Below are 16,953 nucleotides of genomic sequence, written 5' to 3' on the forward strand. Positions count from 1 at the left end.
TATGTGAACAAAACAGATACAACCTTTGGTCTTTCATAATGGGTGCATTATAATCATACTGTATAGCGGGATCCATATGCCATAGTTGTACATGCATATATCTAAAACGCACATTCAAATGCAGAAAACAGACAATAAATCATTCTCACAAGAAGTAGGGGTATGAAATGAAACTTTGCAAAGCCAAATGTGCATACTTCAGGACACGTTTGAGTACACTTATGTCTCTAAAGTTGCTCTCAACAAACAAAAACACGTGAAGAGCTTGCATCCCCCAATACTGTGCTATTTCTGAGGAAAAAATATGCCCTAAGGATCAAATTCAAAATCCTGAGAAAACTATAGGCTCAAAGATGTTCACATCAAAATTAATTTAAGTAACCCAAAAAAGGGGGAACTCATGATTCCTCATCAATAGGACGTTTAAGCAAATTATAAATTCTCGATGGCATACTATGCAGCCAGTTGAATGACTGTGAATATAATAAAAAGCAAAACTACAGTGCCAATGTTTCATTAATGAATAGATACCATATAGGCTAGACGTGCACTGTAACTTCAATGATGTAAAACATACCTTGCTGCTTATGGCTGTGGTTAGAGTGCTGTGATGACAGAGTGGCAGTTCATTTTTTTTTTGATACAATCATATTAATCTTATAAAGGAAATGATTTTCTCATTTAACTATCCCAGCCCAAAGTGTGCCCAGAGCATCCCTCTAATAAGTGGCTTAACTGGATTAAAACCATTCTGTTGAGTGCTCCCTGAGGATGCAATTTAGAGAAAGTTTGTCTTTTATTACCACAAATCAGAAGTGTCTACCAAATAAATTTAGAGTCACTAGTGAATTTTATCAAACATCTAAAATGGAAATGAGAACAATTTTACATAAACTCTTGCTGAAAATTGAAGAGGAACACTTTTCAATATATTCTATGAGGCCAGCTTTATCCAAATACTAAAACCAGAAAAAATTAATATAAAAAAGGAATATCACAAAACAATATCCTTCATAATGTAGATGCAAAATTCCTAAACATACTTTTATCAAAACAGACTTGGAGTTGGTATATTTTTAGAGAATTTAGAGTAGAGGTGGAAAGGCAAAAGACAAGTGGAATTTGCTGGCTCTCTGTGAAGTCAGTAGGTCAATTTCAATGACTGAGAGAAAGGAAATTATAGGGAGGATACCTCCAGGAAACTGATTTTTAGTTTTATAGTTCTCGTACAGGAATATACCAGGAACAGATTTGTTTGCCCAAGAGAGAGAAGGAGGGGACAGTTGAACTTCTAAAAGGATGATGAGACCCTTGCTCATTCTCTCCAGTGACCACTGGTAAAACTTTCCTGGGATTGAAAAGTTTTTATCTTCCTGATTTCTGATCAAGCTGCCTCTGACATATATCATGATTGTACAGGATATCTTTTGAATCCTTCAGATAAGTAACCCTTATGTGATTAACCCAAGAGGTGTTGTGACTGAATTTTCCATTAATCCAAGGCCATGTGTCAACCCAGGGCAGTATTGCTTATTATCCTGGCAGAAGCATCAATTTCAACACTCCACCATTGATCACTAGACCAATGCCCGAGGGGGCCACATCTGATTCTCCCCTTTTAAGGTCAGAGAGTCTGTTTTATTTTGGAAAACATAGGGTACTTCCTCCATATTTCTCTATCACTGTAGAAAAATGGGCAGCAGCCCCACCCAAACCCACCCCCACTGAGAAAGAGAGAGTAATATCAGAAGCAATACAGTTAACTTCATATAGTGTTACTAAGGAGCACAGTCAATTTGGTCCTTGGGCAAGTATACATGCTTCACACAGAGAAAAGCCCTAAACCTGGGCCCATTAACTGCACTTGTAACTCAAGTAACTTTTCTCACAGACACATGTCAATGCTCATATAAAGGTAATGACATAATTAATAACTACCCCCACAACTAGAAAAATCAAACCCAAGGTTGTGATCTCTTAAAAGTTAAGCATTTCACATTCTAGTATATACATACATACACACACACATATATAACAGCACTTAAAGATGGTGTTAAGCCAGGTGTGGTGGCACACGCCTATAATCCCATTGGCTCCGGAGGCTAAGGCAGGAGGATCATGAGTTCAAAGCCAACCTCAGCAATTTAGCGAGGCACTAAGCAACTAAGTGAGACACTGTCTTCAAATAAAATACAAAAAAGGGCTGGGTGTATGGTTAAGTTTTTAAGTGCACCTGAGTTCAATCTGGGGTACCAAAAATATATATATATATGGTAATGAGTTGTGAGGAGGTGTTTCAGTGTAGGTAAACAGTGCTTCTTCCACAGTAACATACCTGGCAAGTCTTACCAAGGCCCATCTCATCTCCCAGGATGCAGCCATTTTGACAGTGGAATCGCTGGGCTAGCCAGTTGACTCCCTCCAGTTGATAAGGGCGTAAATGAATTCCTAGAAATAAAAAATATAGCAAAACCAGAGAGCAGACATTTCAGCACATATGTGGGCTAAGCTCCAAGGCTTTGAATGAAGAACATGGCTTACATTCCCTTAATGTCGGACTTTATTGGCTGCATCTTTTATTGGGACGTTCTATGTATACAAACATTAGCTGGTTTCCAAATTTCTTTTTGGGCAGACTTGGGTTACCATTCAAAGCCCTGAAATAGCCTGTCACTGTTATATAATCTTCTTCATCGATAAGAAACTCAGCCTGGGATTTGTTCTGTAATACCCAGTCTCAAGCCACTGTCCTTTCCTGGAAATAAGTATTCCTGGAAGTGATGTGACAAACAACACATGGACTGTTCATATGCTTGCTTAATGGCACTCATCTAAATCTGCCATTCCTGCTATATTGTCCCTTAAAGAAAACGGGGACAGTAAAACACCATGATCCTGAATGCTCCCTTCCTGTTTACAAAAACCTAGCAAAATTAAGGGACCAATGAGATCAAGCCTAGGCTGGAAAGTCCAGATACATATCATCTTGAAGGACACTGGCTTTTTCTATGCACACTGGGAACTAGGGCAAGTTAGTGTTATCTGTAAAAAGCTACTTTCTTGCATGTATGCTGGTCATACACACAAACTAATGCTGATGTCACTGCTTCCTCAGTCTAACATGTAAGCCTCCTTCCTGAATGGGGCTGGGCAGAGAACTGAGGGCTCTGTGGAAAGGATACATATCACTTGTTTGGCCAGAGCCACCAGGCAAAACACCAGGAGAAAGAGAGGTACTGCTTGGAGAAGCACCTTCAGGGACCCAGATGCTATCTGTTCAGTCTGTTGCCACCGAACTCTTCCTGGAGCCGTCATTGATCTGTTAGAAGCTTTCCCCGATAAATCATGTCTCCCATGCTGTCTCCAGCACCTTCTTTGGCCTCCCCACAACCTAGTACAACTGGGCTGTGGACTGCCCCTGCTAAAGGACAAAATGAAAACAGGACTACACTGTGCGCCAACAGAGAAGCAGGGTTAAGAATGGAGATGCTGCTACATAAAGGGTGTTTAAAACTGAACAAGGATGGCAAGACACTATAAATATTTATGTTATATATATTTATAATTATATCTATAAAATAGTCAAAAGTAAAAGGTTGATGGGATGGGGATGTAGCTCAGTGGAAGAGCACTTGCGTCACACATATGAGGTCCTGGGTTCGAGCCTCATAAAATAATAAGTAAAATTAAGATATATATTTTAAAAAGTAAAAGGTTGAAGTGGTGGATAAAGAGTGACCCTCAGAGAGTTCATGCAGAGACCTCAGAATCAGTGAACGTTACCTTACTTGGCAAAAAGGACTCCATAGCCCTGACTAAGGTTGAGGGCCTGGAGGTGGGGAGATGATACTGAGTTACCCTGGATTACCCGATCTGATCACTCACACCTTTAGAAAATGGACCCTTTACAGATGTGATCAGGAGGAGGTGACTATACTGAGGCAGTCCAGGTACCCCCGCCCAAAAGACCTTGCCATGATTAACCTTCCCCTCTTGTGAGATCAGGATGCCTTGCAGTTTGAAGCTTCCTCAGGTTCTAAATGATCTGTTGGCTCTCCAGAGTCAGGCCTCTGTTCTAAAACTCCAGTCAACGTCTGGGCTATGATATTCTACAGAATTTTTGCAAGATATTATCATTGGGGAAACTGAGGAAGGTTCCATGGGATCTCTTTTTCTTACACTGCATGTGAATCTCTAATTAGTATATAATAACATGTTTAATTAAAATGATATGAAACTATACAAAGATAACGGTATTTAATACTTAGAAGATAGCTGCAAAAGTAAAAAAAAAAAAAAAAAATCCAAAAAGAAGTTAGACAGAAAAGGATTTACTATAGGGAATTAGGTCACCATAAAACTTTTTGTTGGAAGGGCTGGAAAAGCAGCCCCCGGTTTGGCTTCCTGGTACAACTGCTGGATAACTATCACAGAACTGGCTCATGACTGTGGTATCCACCTCCAGGACCAGGAATCCAGGAACCCACCAAAGGCACAGGCTATTTCCCCGAATGTTTTACAAAGAACACACACGACTGCTGGAATCAGGAAAAGAAAAATCTTAGCTCACAAACAATTTCCCAAAATATCCATTTATTTTAGACAACAAGATGGCCAGTCGCCCCACTGGCAGCTACCCTTGGGTCCAGTGTCCCCCACTCCCTGCGCTGCCCGGTAGTTTACTGCTCTTCCCAAGGCCTCACCGGTGATGGCCACTCGCTACCCTTGGGTCCAGTGTCCCCCCTCCCTGCGCTGCCCGGTAGTTTACTGCTCTTCCCAAGGCCTCCCTGGCGATGGCCAGTCGCTACCCTTGGGTCCAGTGTCCCCCTCTCCCTGCGCAGCCCGGTAGTTTACTGCTCTTCCCAAGGCCTCACCGGTGATGGCCACTCGCTACCCTTGGGTCCAGTGTCCCCCCTCCCTGCGCTGCCCGGTAGTTTACTGCTCTTCCCAAGGCCTCCCTGGCGATGGCCAGTCGCTACCCTTGGGTCCAGTGTCCCCCTCTCTCTGCGCTGCCCGGTAGTTTACTGCTCTTCCCAAGGCCTCCCCGGCGATGGCCAGTCGCTACCCTTGGGTCCAGTGTCCCCCTCTCCCTGCGCTGCCCGGTAGTTTACTGCTCTTCCCAAGTCTTCCACAGCGATGGCCAGTTGCTACCCTTGGGTCCAGTGTCCCCCTCTCCCTGCACTGCCTGGTAGTTTACACCCCGATTGCTCTTCCCAAGGCTTCCCGGGCGATGGCCAGTCGCTACCCTTGGGTCCAGTGTCCCCCTCTCCCTGCGCTGCCCGGTAGTTCACACCCCGACTGCTCTTCCCAAGGCTTCCCCGGCGATGGCCAGTCGCTACCCTTGGGTCCAGTGTCCCCCTCTCCCTGCGCTGCCCGGTAGTTCACACCCCGACTGCTCTACCCAAGGCTTCCCCGGCGATGGCCACTCGCTACCCTTGGGTCCAGTGTCCCCCTCTCCCTGCGCTGCCCGGTAGTTCACACCCCGACTGCTCTTCCCAAGGCTTCCCCGGCGATGGCCAGTCGCTACCCTTGGGTCCAGTGTCCCCCTCTCCCTGCGCTGCCCGGTAGTTCACACCCCGACTGCTCTTCCCAAGGCTTCCCCGGCGATGGCCACTCGCTACCCTTGGGTCCAGTGTCCCCCTCTCCCTGCGCTGCCTGGTAGTTCACACCCCGACTGCTCTTCCCAAGGCCTCACCGGTGATGGCCAGTCGCTACGCTTGGGTCCAGTGTCCCCCTCTCCCTGCGCTGCCTGGTAGTTCACACCCCGACTGCTCTTCCCAAGGCTTCCCTGGCAATGGCCAGTCGCTACGCTTGGGTCCAGTGTCCCCCTCTCCCTGCGCTGCCCGGTAGTTTACTGCTCTTCTCAAGGCCTCACCGGTGATGGCCAGTCGCTACCCTTGGGTCCAGTGTCCCCCTCTCCCTGCGCTTCCTGGTAGTTTACACCGACTGCTCTTCCCAAGGCCTCACCGGTGATGGCCAGTCGCTACCCTTGGGTCCAGTGTGCCCCTCTCCCTGCGCTGCCTGGTAGTTTACTGCTCTTCCCAAGGCCTCACCAGTGATGGCCAGTCGCTACGCTTGGGTCCAGTGTCCCCCTCTCCCTGCGCTGCCTGGTAGTTTACTGCTCTTCCCAAGGCCTCACCGGTGATGGCCAGTCGCTACCCTTGGGTAAAGTGTCCCCCCCTCCCTGCGCTGACTGGTAGTTTACTGCTCTTCCCAAGGCCTCACCGGTGATGGCCAGTCGCTACCCTTGAGTCCAGTGTCCCCCTCCCCCTGCGCTGCCCGGTAGTTTACTGCTCTTCCCAAGGCCTACCCGGTGATGGCCACTCGCTACCCTTGGGTCCAGTGTCCCCCTCTCCCTGCGCTGCCTGGTAGTTTACTGCTCTTCCCAAGGCCTCACCGGTGATGGCCACTTGCTACCCTTGGGTCCAGTGTCCCCCTCTCCCTGCGCTGCCCGGTAGTTTACTGCTCTTCCCAAGGCTTCCCAGGTGATGGCCACTCGCTACCCTTGGGTCCAGTGTCCCCCTCTCCCTGCGCTGCCTGGTAGTTTACTGCTCTTCCCAAGGCCTCCCCGGCGATGGCCAGTCGCTACCCTTGGGTCCAGTGTCCCCCTCTCCCTGCGCTGCCCGGTAGTTTACTGCTCTTCCCAAGGCCTCACCGGTGATGGCCACTCGCTACCCTTGGGTCCAGTGTCCCCCTCTCCCTGCGCTGCCCGGTAGTTTACTGCTCTTCCCAAGGCCTCCCCAGCGATGGCCAGTCGCTACCCTTGGGTCCAGTGTCCCCCTCTCCCTGCGCTGCCCGGTAGTTTACTGCTCTTCCCAAGGCCTCACCGGTGATGGCCACTCGCTACCCTTGGGTCCAGTGTCCCTCTCTCCCTGCGCTGCCCGGTAGTTTACTGCTCTTCCCAAGGCCTCCCCGGCGATGGCCAGTCGCTACCCTTGGGTCCAGTGTCCCCCTCTCCCTGCGCTGCCCGGTAGTTTACTGCTCTTCCCAAGGCCTCACCGGTGATGGCCAGTCGCTACCCTTGGGTCCAGTGTCCCTCTCTCCCTGCGCTGCCCGGTAGATTACTGCTCTTCCCAAGGCCTCCCCGGCGATGGCCAGTAGCTACCCTTGGGTCCAGTGTCCCCCTCTCCCTGCGCTGCCTGGTAGTTTACTGCTCTTCCCAAGGCCTCACCGGTGATGGCCAGTCGCTACCCTTGGGTCCAGTGTCCCCCCTCCCTGCGCTGCCCGGTAGTTTACACCGACTGCTCTTCCCAAGGCCTCACCGGTGATGGCCACTCGCTACCCTTGGGTCCAGTGTCCCCCTCTCCCTGCGCTGCCTGGTAGTTTACTGCTCTTCCCAAGGCCTCACCGGTGATGGCCAGTCGCTACCCTTGGGTCCAGTGTCCCCCTCTCCCTGCGCTGCCCGGTAGTTTACTGCTCTTCCCAAGGCCTCCCCGGCGATGGCCAGTTGCTACTCTTGGGTCCAGTGTTCCCCTCTCCCTGCGCTGCCCGGTAGTTTACTGCTCTTCCCAAGGCCTCCCCGGCGATGGCCAGTCGCTACCCTTGGGTCCAGTGTTCCCCTCTCCCTGCGCTGCCCAGTAGTTTACTGCTCTTCCCAAGACCTCCCCGGCGATGGCCAGTCGCTACCCTTGGGTCCAGTGTCCCCCTCTCCCTGCGCTGCCTGGTAGTTTACACCCCGACTGCTCTTCCCAAGGCTTCCCCGGCGATGGCCAGCAGCTACCCTTGGGTCCAGTGTCCCCCTCTCCCTGCGCTGCCTGGTAGTTTACTGCTCTTCCCAAGGCCTCACCGGCGATGGCCAGTCGCTACCCTTGGGTCCAGTGTCCCCCCTCCCTGCGCTGCCCGGTAGTTTACACCGACTGCTCTTCCCAAGGCCTCACCGGTGATGGCCAGTCGCTACCCTTGGGTCCAGTGTCCCCCTCTCCCTGCGCTGCCTGGTAGTTTACTGCTCTTCCCAAGGCCTCACCGGTGATGGCCAGTCGCTACCCTTGGGTCCAGTGTCCCCCTCTCCCTGCGCTGCCCGGTAGTTTACTGCTCTTCCCAAGGCCTCCCCGGCGATGGACAGTTGCTACTCTTGGGTCCAGTGTTCCCCTCTCCCTGCGCTGCCCGGTAGTTTACTGCTCTTCCCAAGGCCTCCCCGGCGATGGCCAGTCGCTACCCTTGGGTCCAGCGTTCCCCTCTCCCTGCGCTGCCCGGTAGTTTACTGCTCTTCCCAAGGCCTCCCCGGCGATGGCCAGTCGCTACCCTTGGGTCCAGTGTCCCTCTCTCCCTGCGCTGCCCGGTAGTTTACTGCTCTTCCCAAGGCCTCCCCGGCGATGGCCAGTCGCTACCCTTGGGTCCAGTGTCCCCCTCTCCCTGCGCTGCCCAGTAGTTTACTGCTCTTCCCAAGGCCTCCCCGGCGATGGCCAGTCGCTACCCTGGGGTCCAGTGTCCCCCTCTCCCTGCGCTGCCCGGTAGTTCACACCCCGACTGCTCTTCCCAAGGCTTCCCCGGTGATGGCCAGTCGCTACCCTTGGGTCCAGTGTCCCCTCTCCCTGCGCTGCCCGGTAGTTTACTGCTCTTCCCAAGGCCTCACCGGTGATGGCCAGTCGCTACCCTTGGGTCCAGTGTCCCCCTCTCCCTGCGCTGCCCGGTAGTTTACTGCTCTTCCCAAGGCCTCACCGGTGATGGCCAGTCGCTACCCTTGGGTCCAGTGTCCCCTCTCCCTGCGCTGCCCGGTAGTTTACTGCTCTTCCCAAGGCCTCACCGGTGATGGCCAGTCGCTACCCTTGGGTCCAGTGTCCCCTCTCCCTGCGCTGCCCGGTAGTTTACTGCTCTTCCCAAGGCCTCCCTGGCGATGGCCAGTCGCTACCCTGGGGTCCAGTGTCCCCCTCTCCCTGCGCTGCCCGGTAGTTCACACCCTGACTGCTCTTCCCAAGGCTTCCCCGGTGATGGCCAGTCGCTACCCTTGGGTCCAGTGTCCCCTCTCCCTGCGCTGCCCGGTAGTTTACTGCTCTTCCCAAGGCTTCCCCGGTGATGGCCAGTCGCTACCCTGGGGTCCAGTGTCCCCCTCTCCCTGCGCTGCCCGGTAGTTCACACCCTGACTGCTCTTCCCAAGGCCTCCCCGGTGATGGCCAGTCGCTACCCTTGGGTCCAGTGTCCCCTCTCCCTGCGCTGCCCGGTAGTTTACTGCTCTTCCCAAGGCTTCCCTGGCGATGGCCAGTCGCTACCCTTGGGTCCAGTGTCCCCCTCTCCCTGCGCTGCCCGGTAGTTCACACCCTGACTGCTCTTCCCAAGGCCTCACCGGTGATGGCCAGTCGCTACCCTTGGGTCCAGTGTCCCCTCTCCCTGCGCTGCCCGGTAGTTTACTGCTCTTCCCAAGGCCTCACCGGTGATGGCCAGTCGCTACCCTTGGGTCCAGTGTTCCCCTCTCCCTGCGCTGCCCGGTAGTTCACACCCTGACTGCTCTTCCCAAGGCCTCACCGGTGATGGCCAGTCGCTACCCTTGGGTCCAGTGTCCCCTCTCCCTGCGCTGCCCGGTAGTTTACTGCTCTTCCCAAGGCCTCACCGGTGATGGCCAGTCGCTACCCTTGGGTCCAGTGTCCCCTCTCCCTGCGCTGCCCGGTAGTTTACTGCTCTTCCCAAGGCCTCACCGGTGATGGCCAGCCGCTACCCTTGGGTCCAGTGTCCCCCTCTCCCTGCGCTGCCCGGTAGTTTACTGCTCTTCCCAAGGCCTCCCCGGCGATGGCCAGTCGCTACCCTGGGGTCCAGTGTCCCCCTCTCCCTGCGCTGCCCGGTAGTTTACTGCTCTTCCCAAGGCCTCCCTGGCGATGGCCAGTCGCTACCCTTGGGTCCAGTGTCCCCCTCTCCCTGCGCTGCCCGGTAGTTTACTGCTCTTCCCAAGGCCTCACCGGTGATGGCCAGTCGCTACCCTTGGGTCCAGTGTCCCCTCTCCCTGCGCTGCCCGGTAGTTTACTGCTCTTCCCAAGGCCTCACCGGTGATGGCCAGCCGCTACCCTTGGGTCCAGTGTCCCCCTCTCCCTGCGCTGCCCGGTAGTTTACTGCTCTTCCCAAGGCCTCCCCGGCGATGGCCAGTCGCTACCCTGGGGTCCAGTGTCCCCCTCTCCCTGCGCTGCCCGGTAGTTTACTGCTCTTCCCAAGGCCTCCCCGGCGATGGCCAGTCGCTACCCTGGGGTCCAGTGTCCCCCTCTCCCTGCGCTGCCCGGTAGTTTACTGCTCTTCCCAAGGCCTCCCCGGCGATGGCCAGTCGCTACCCTGGGGTCCAGTGTCCCCCTCTCCCTGCGCTGCCCGGTAGTTTACTGCTCTTCCCAAGGCCTCCCCGGCGATGGCCAGTCGCTACCCTGGGGTCCAGTGTCCCCCTCTCCCTGCGCTGCCTGGTAGTTTACTGCTCTTCCCAAGGCCTCACCGGTGATGGCCAGTCGCTACCCTTGGGTCCAGTGTCCCCCTCTCCCTGCGCTGCCCGGTAGTTTACTGCTCTTCCCAAGGCCTCCCCGGGGACCCCACTCCGCGGCCCCGGCGGGTCTCTCCGGTCACAGGCCCCTCTCCACCCGCCCACACCCTTGAGGGAAGCCGCAGGCGCCTCGCTTCCCGAGAGCCACGGAACCGCGGGTGGGACCCCAGAGGCAGGGGCGGCAGAGCGCTCTCCACCGAGACGCGCCGCTCTCCGGCGGGAACCTCGGGCGCGCCCTGGCCCCAGTCCTGCCGTCGCCCGCGCCCCGCGCTCCACCGGCGCGTCCCGGGAGACGACCGACGGCGACCCCGCCTCCCACGGGCGCCGCGACGGCCCGGGCTCCCGTGAGGAAAGGGGCGGGGAGGCGGGCGAGGGTCTCTGCGGTGGCTCCCGAGGGCAGGACGGGACCCCGACTGACCGCGCAGAGCGGCGAGCGTGCGTGGCCCGAGCGCCGCGGGGAGGAGAACCACCCGGCGGCCAGCCTCCTGCGGTGCGCAGGCTCCGTCAGGAGAGTCAAGGGGGCGGCGCGTCTTCCGAGTCGGACCGCCTGGACCCGGGCTTCGCGCCCCACCGGACACGTTTCCCCGCCCACCGCCCGGAAGTGCCCCGCGCAGAGCTCCGCCCACCACGCGAGCGCCCACCCCCGACCGGCGGAGGGGAAGCCGGGGCTCGCGAAAAACTGGCGTGCACCAGGTGGCGTGTCTGGGCGGCCCTTCTCCTGCAGCCCACTGACCTGTCAGACCGCACCGCCGTAAGTCCTGCTCCTGCACCCGCGTCCTCACCGCCTCGGGTCTGCCCTTCGCCTGGAAGGCTACTAAGAAGCCCGGCACGCGGCCCTCCATCTGGCTGCGAGAGGCTCCGCCCCGCGCCGTGCGCGCGCAGCCTTTCCTGTGAGCCGCGGAGGACCCTGGGAGCGCCGCTCAGGGCTGTGGGAGCGCGCGCATCCGCCAGGGGGCGCCCGCTGAGGGCGTGTATGGCCAGCTGCTGGGAGTCTGCCACCAGGTCAGTCCTGGAATTCTTGGCTGGAGCCCTGGGTGGCTACTCTGCTCTCAGGAGTCAGCTCAATTCTGTTGACTCTAGCGGTAAATCGGGCGAGACTCTGAAGCCCCCTGAGCTGTTCCCTGTTGGCTGTAGGACAAGCGAAAGCCTCCAAATGTTGCTGTCGCCAAGGGCATTTCAAGGACGCTATGGGAGTAGGTAGATTGCCCACTGGGTTAGCTTCAGGGTGACCAGCCTCAGTTCTGAGTGATCCCATGATGTAGTTTACCACTAGTACAAATATTATCACAACCACAAAGTCACTGCATTTACCCCCATACCTCCTAGGTGCTGCCCCTGGAGCTGACTCATATTTTCTTATGTAACACAGCAACCTTATAAACAGGTTTTATTTGTTGTAACTGGAATTTGAATCAGCAAAACAGGGAACAGAAGCTATTATTTTCCTAAGTAACTTTACCAGAGTATTATTTCCACATAAGTCAATCCTGGTGCTTCCGTTGGCCTTTGATAAATTCATTGTAAACTACAAAAGAGTTACATTTGGTTGTTTTTTCGTAGAGACGCCAACAAAGCATGGTTTTATGAAGCTAATTTTGTGTCTTGAGTCTTCATGAATACTGCTTGAGCCACCTACTCCATGTGCCAACCACTTATGACATTAGAGACAGAGGCTACTAATCTCATGGAGCTATACTTTAAAAAGAAAATAAAGGGAATAAATAAAAACCAGATAGTGATCAATGCTAAGAGAGTGGTAAATGCTAAGACAGTAAAACAGTGTCACATCTTAGGGCTACATTGATTTTGTCCAGCACCTTTCCTGTTACTCAAGTCCTAGGCCAGAGGCCTAACTCTGGGGTCCCAACAATTCAAAACTGATCACTTTCTCCAAAAACCAAATGGAAAAAATCATGGGGAAAAGGAACTTTCATCAATGTACCTGTACTGGAAAGACAAGTGATGTCAATGTCTCAGTCCTTTCTCTCAGGTACTAATGAGAGCTTTAGCTTAAAAAGAGGAAGAACTGGTACAGGAACCAAGACGGACGTGTAATAAGCAGTCCTGGTAAACTGTCATGTGGTTTATCATTCTCTTGAGTTCTGATCACCCCAAGTCTTATTGGTGTTGAGGACATTGCCAGCTGTTCAAGGGCAATGTCCACTTGCTTCATGGGATATTTATCTATTAGATCTGTGATCCTGGAATGGGGGGCCTTCAGTTCCCATGGGACTCTATTGCTCCTGCTGAGGGAAGGCAGTCTCTTCACCATTGATCAGCCTGTAAGACTCACTGTTTGTGGAAAATGCGGGGTAAAAACTGAAGACTTCTAGGCACCACTCCAAGGCCCAGAAGTAGAAGCAAGCTGGCTGTGGAAAATATCTTAATTTTTCACACCTTTATGTCGTCAGCCTTAAAGAAAGCATATTATCAGCTTTAAATGAATACTACTTACATGATTAATATGCTTATATTTACATAAATTAGTACATCAATTATGGAAATGCTGTGGGGATCCTCAAAAAAAAAAAAAAAAAGAACTAGAAATAGAACTACCATGTGACCCAGAGTTGTGCAGGAATCTGACCCATGCTGAGAGCCAGAGCTGAGTCGGAATGATGCATGGCATTTTTGCCAGAATGGAGTGGTGAGCCAATAAGCCATTAAGATGATGATGGTTATGTTAAGCTTTGTATTCAATTGTGTATTAGACCCCTGCTGTCCGCCTAGGCCTGCTACTTTGGAGTTCTCATGGGGATTCCTGGAGAGTTCCCATTGGTTGGGGAAGCTCCAGAGGAGGGATTTCCAGTTGGTGTGGTGTGTGCCTGGAGGAGCTGCGTGGGCGGCGTTTGGGAGAGGTTCCCGGGGAGCGTGTGTGGAGTGTGCTGGTGGAGTTCAGAAATAAAGTTTGTTCCTGCTTGAGTGGCTCGTGATTTGTGCCCAGCCAGACTATGGCAGACCCAAAGTTTAATAAGGGAGTAAAACAGACAAATACAAAATGAAGAAGAGATGCCAAACTTTATCATGCTTTTAGTTACACATTAGGCATTGGCAAACCCAACTGAAGAAACAGGTATTTTTATCAAAGACAGCCTCTCTAAGTCCCTGTTTTATTTTCCTATTTGCGGGTTTTTACAAAACCTTACCATAGATTGGTATCCTTTGGTGGCTTCTCTGAAAGACTCTCTGGCTATTAAACTGCTTCTCAGTGTTTTTTTGTGTCCTATTCTTTGTTTAACTTGTTTCCTCCCCTCCAGATTTTAATGCACTACACTTATCTGCTAAAGCAATGATATCAACCACCTTCCACTTACACAAAAGGATGCTTATTGTTTTTTAACTTAAAGTATATTTCAGAGATAGGGCCCTAGCTCTAAGCTAAGTAGACTGCTGATATATTGAGTCTGGCATCTAAAATATAGCTGAGAAATGTAGCCAAGAGACTCCAGATCTGCAAGTCAGGTAACACATTTAAAGGTTTTATTCTGAATACTGTAGAGACAGGCAGGGGAGAAGCAGAGAGTTCAATTTGGAGGCTATTGCAATAGTCTGGGCAAAAGATGATAATTGAGGGGCCAGCAAGGTTGCAGTAGAGTGATGAATAGATATATTGTACAGGTGATGCCTAGAAGATTCACGGGTTGAGCATTGGCAGGAAGTGGGAGAATATAAGATGATTTCAACAATTTGGCATTGATAGAATGGAGTCACCATGTTGAAGGAGGAAGGCAGCAAAGAGTTTGGGGACATCAAGTATTCATTTTTGTGCTGGCAAGTATGCAGAAATAGGGGAACTCTCATACATTGCTGGTAGGAATGTAAATTAGTACAGCAGTTAAGACAAACACTCTGGGGCTCATCAAACACACACACACACACACAGAGAGAAACTAGAAATACAACTACCATATGATCCAGCAGTTCCATTATAGAGTGTATATCCAAAGGAAATACAATTAGTATGTGAAAGAGATGTCACTCCCCAGTTTATTACAGCACTTTTCACAGTAGCCAAGATGTGGAATCAACCTAGATGCCCACTGTGGATGAATGAATAAAGAAAATGGGGCATATATATACAATGGAGTTTTTCAGCCAAAAAAAAGATGAAATTTTATCATTTAGAGCAACATGGATGAGCCTAGGGACATTATGTTACATGAAAAAAGTCAGGCACAAAAAAGACAACTACCACATATTTTCACTAAATGTGGAAACTGAAAAGGTTGGTGTCACAGAAGTAGAGAGTAGAACTGGGAAGAGTGGGAAGAAGAAGGGGGTGGAGAAAGGCTGGTTAATGGGCACGGGGTCCAGCTGGATGGGAGGAATACTTCTAATGCTCTCTAGCATAGTGGGGTTCTCATGTTGATGGTAATTAATTGAATATTTCAAAATAGTAAAGAGGATTGGTGTAGGGCATGATGTAACGTGGGGCATGTTGCATCAGAAAAGAGGAAACTTAACTTGCTGGCTGCTACCTGCTTCCCAGTCCTGGGGCCACAGGTGGCTGAGAGAGCAACTAGCGATGAGCCAGAAGGCATTGCTGTGGGTTGTGATGAAGAATCGGACCACCTCTAGGATAGGCTCAGAACCTTTCTGCCCTCATGGACAGCTCATGTCTCCCATTACTGCCTATAGGATGGGTGAAGATATAAATTCTCCCCACCCTACTGACCTTTACCCTGATTGGTTCCTGTACATTCTATTACATGTGTGTGTTTTCTCATTAAAGGAGATACTGCTTTGACTGTTCTCCCTGGCGCGTCTGATTGTCCTCCTGCAAGGGAGGGCTGGGTGTAGACGGCCAGTCGAACTTTACCTTTCTTGGCCTGTCCTGGCTGGGGTGTGCTCTCCCAATCTCTCCCACAGGTCAAGAGGGAACAGGGAGGCTAAAACCCCTGACATCTGGCGCCCCACGCGGGAGTGAGAGTATCGAGCCAAGCCAAGCGAGTGTTCCGAGGTAAGGGAAAGATGGGGCAATCTGGAAAGATGGGGCAATCTCACACTAGGCATAAGGACCCAGCTCTTAATGCTAAAAAGCCGAGGTTTGGAGATCTTGGATGTGCAGGCCAAAAGGTCTGGGAAACCTTGACACTCTGGGGTCCTGGTGGATGGCTGAGGGGGAGGAGGAGAGAAATGTTTGCCAGAGGGAGCCAGGCTGGCTGGCGGGAGCCCCAGGTGTTTCTTCTTGTGGCCTGCTGCAGGCCCCACCAGCGCCCGGGTGTCTGAGTCCCTGTCTCACTCCGCCCTCGGGCATTGGGCCACCTGGGACCCCACAGAACAGTTGGTGAGGAAGAGGGAAATTAACCTGGGAGAGGACCCCCCTCTGAGGGACTATCTGCCCTCAGCGCCTGTCTCTCTCCTGGCCCCTCAAGAGGAACATCTAGGGGCGACAAAGACCCTTTTAAGACACCTACTCCTCCTTCCACCAATCTTTGGCCTGGTCCCCTAAATTCCACACTATCTGCCCCTGTCCCGGAACACACAGTAGACAGTCCGGATGGGGAACGGCCTCCACCATATTGTCATCCCTCTCCCCGCGGAAATTCTCCGCCCTCTTACAAAAAAAAAAGACTCAAAAAAAGGCCATCTCTGAGGAGGGCCTAATTCGCCCTGGGCTGAAACCATCCTCCAGTCTCTGGAAAGGTCAAACTCCGCCTAAGACGCCCTGCCCCCAGTGCAAAAAGGGATTTCATTTGGCAAAAGGATTATAAGTCCAAATTTGATATTGAGGGGAAGCCTTTAAACTAGTAATGGGGTGCCCTCCAGCCCCATCACCCAGAGGAGGTGCCCCGCCTAGACACTGGCCTGGGGCCCACTGGCCAGGCGAGAGGCCCAGCCAGGCCCGCCCGGACCTGCCCACCCAACCTGGAGGCACAATCTCACAGGCTCCTGCTCCCTGTGCAGCCCGGTGGCAGCTGGAATCTGGGACACTCCCCCGCCCCCCCTTCCCCGGGCCATCTGAGGTTGCCAGGGGACAGCAATAGGGAGAGAGAATGGCCTTCCAGCGCCACCTGAGGAAAACAGCTTCCTTCAAATTGGCAAAATAATGAAATGAAAAATGTGAACATTTTAGCTTTGGATGAGAGCATAAAAATTTGCCAGCAAGGAGCCAGCGGGGACTCAGGGCTACCAAGGATCTTCCCACCTTCCTCGAGAGTGTGGAAAAGAGCCTCCAAAGGAAATTCCCCCCAGGGCCCCTTCAGGATTGGCCCTGCTTTATATATATGTATAAAAGAAGGGGGAACAACCCGCCATTCTCATGCCTCCTGAGCTTTATAAATGCAGGATTAGCAATATCTCAAATCCATAACAGCTGATATCCAGAACTCCAGTTTAGCTATCCCTACTTATGCCACAATGGTTCTCCCACACCTGGAGGCTAATGGATAGATATGTTAATGAGCACCATTGAGGCCTATTTCAATTGTGAAAAACCTTGAGGCTTACTTACAAACCCACATGCAAGTTACAGGAAGAAGGATGGGATATCAAAAGAAGAGTCA

General features: G+C 52.4%; 1 protein-coding gene across 2 annotated transcripts in view; it reads right to left on the reverse strand.

The window, feature by feature from the left end:
- Positions 1-11,939, reverse strand: part of Chd1l (chromodomain helicase DNA binding protein 1 like) — a 58,865-nt gene extending 46,926 nt beyond the window's left edge. For both annotated transcript variants that reach the window (XM_077791242.1, XM_077791241.1), the window contains exons 1-2: positions 11,181-11,939; positions 2,336-2,448 (exon numbers count right to left, since the gene is read on the reverse strand). In XM_077791242.1, coding sequence (XP_077647368.1) covers positions 2,336-2,448; positions 11,181-11,289 — 222 coding nt within the window. In that variant the 5' untranslated portion in view covers positions 11,290-11,939. The remainder of the gene's footprint in view (positions 1-2,335; positions 2,449-11,180) is intronic.
- Positions 11,940-16,953: the final 5,014 nt, after the last annotated feature.

This window comes from Urocitellus parryii, chromosome 11 (genome assembly GCF_045843805.1).
Source record: "Urocitellus parryii isolate mUroPar1 chromosome 11, mUroPar1.hap1, whole genome shotgun sequence".
Lineage (NCBI taxonomy): Eukaryota > Metazoa > Chordata > Mammalia > Rodentia > Sciuridae > Urocitellus > Urocitellus parryii.